Here is a 1,301-nt window from a genome sequence, read left to right as displayed (position 1 = left end):
CAGAACCGGGAGGACAAGACAGCCGACGGCCCTTACTCTTCCTCCCTGGTCCACACAGGACCTCTTCCCCTGTAGCACATCCCATGCCCTCTGATCCACCCCATCCTGGGGCCCTGCAGGCACTTGGGGCACTGGGACAGGCCGCGGAGGGTTTTCTGCCTCCATGGAGCCCCAAATGCTGCCATCGCCCTCACGTCAGGGAAAGGGGGAAGCAGAGCAGGGGCTTACCCAGGATGGATGCCAGCACACTTGTCACTGCAAGGAGAGAGATGAGATATTACCGAATGCTGCCATCAAAGCCCAGCAGTGTCACCTTGCACGGTTGCTCCTGGTCAGTGTGTGCACAGCGCAGGAGCTCCCACCTGCGTGGGGACACCTGGACTGGGAGAGGCAGGAGCCCCCTTCTGTGCGACGTGCCGTCCCCTCCCACTTCCATGCGCCACCACACGTAGCTCGTCTCCTTGGAAAGGGCACTCGCTCAGGGCCCCGACGCGGCTCATGGACCCTCCCAGGATCAGCTTCATCGACTCCACAAACCCCTGATGTGCAAGGGGAGATGCAGTCAGCCATGGAGGGCTCTGCCTGTCCCCGAGGGAGTGCGTGTGGGGGGGTCTCGGCCCTCCGGGGGGTCCCGGCACTCACCTGCATCCTCTGGTAAGCCTTCTGCCCTGTGCGCACCTCGATGGACTCCACCTCTGCCAGGGGGATCTCCGACAGCTCGGGCAGCCCCACGCTGGAATCCATCTGCTTGCAGTCGACGTAGAGCTCCACGCTCAGCATGTCCCCGCGCAGCCCACTCAGGCGCACGATGATGGTGTGGCTCTGCCCATCCGCCACGTGCGCGTGCTGCAGGTTGACCGAGTGCAGCTTGTTGTCTTCCCGCAGGTAGCGCACCAGGACTGTGGAGGAGCGGGAAGGGGCCATCAGCTCTCCCCCGCCAGTGCCAGCAGCCCCCTGGGACCCGCGTGCATCCCACTGCTCCCCCCAGAGGGCCCCACGGACGGCAGGAACTTGGTCTCCATTTCTCTCTGAGCATCACGGCAAGACCAGGGCCAGCACATCCCCATGCAGCAGGCACCCACCTTTGTTGATTTTCCCCACCACAGAGACCTCCAGCCACCTCGTGTTGTCCTTCTTGGAGTAGAGGCCGAAGAGGGTCCCCCCCTGCTTGGGAGGCAGGCGGAAGGTGGACAGGAGGTAAACGTCATTAACGGTCAGGAGGTCCATCCGGATCTTGTGCGTTATGCTGGCCATCTGCCGGGCCTCGCTCGCCATCAGCAGGTCGATGACTGCAGGAGCCA

The 1,301-nt window shown here is 63.6% G+C and overlaps 2 protein-coding genes across 2 annotated transcripts in view; one reads left to right on the top strand and one right to left on the bottom strand.

Annotated features, from left to right (window-relative positions):
- THBS3 (thrombospondin 3) overlaps positions 1-1,287 on the bottom strand; it is a gene marked incomplete at its 5' end in the record, with an annotated part of 16,678 nt that extends 15,391 nt beyond the window's left edge. Inside the window, 3 exons of the mRNA XM_009321904.1 lie at positions 449-539; positions 643-899; positions 1,083-1,287. Coding sequence (XP_009320179.1) covers positions 449-539; positions 643-899; positions 1,083-1,287 — 553 coding nt within the window. The remainder of the gene's footprint in view (positions 1-448; positions 540-642; positions 900-1,082) is intronic.
- MTX1 (metaxin 1) overlaps positions 1,286-1,301 on the top strand; it is a 5,536-nt gene continuing 5,520 nt past the window's right edge. The window contains exon 1 of the mRNA XM_009321903.1: positions 1,286-1,291. Coding sequence (XP_009320178.1) covers positions 1,286-1,291 — 6 coding nt within the window. The remainder of the gene's footprint in view (positions 1,292-1,301) is intronic.

Source organism: Pygoscelis adeliae, unplaced genomic scaffold (genome assembly GCF_000699105.1).
Source record: "Pygoscelis adeliae isolate BGI_AS28 unplaced genomic scaffold, ASM69910v1 Scaffold484, whole genome shotgun sequence".
Taxonomy (NCBI): Eukaryota; Metazoa; Chordata; class Aves; order Sphenisciformes; family Spheniscidae; genus Pygoscelis; species Pygoscelis adeliae.
The sequence above is the reverse complement of the archived record's forward strand: the minus strand, read 5'-3'. Positions and strand labels throughout refer to the sequence as shown.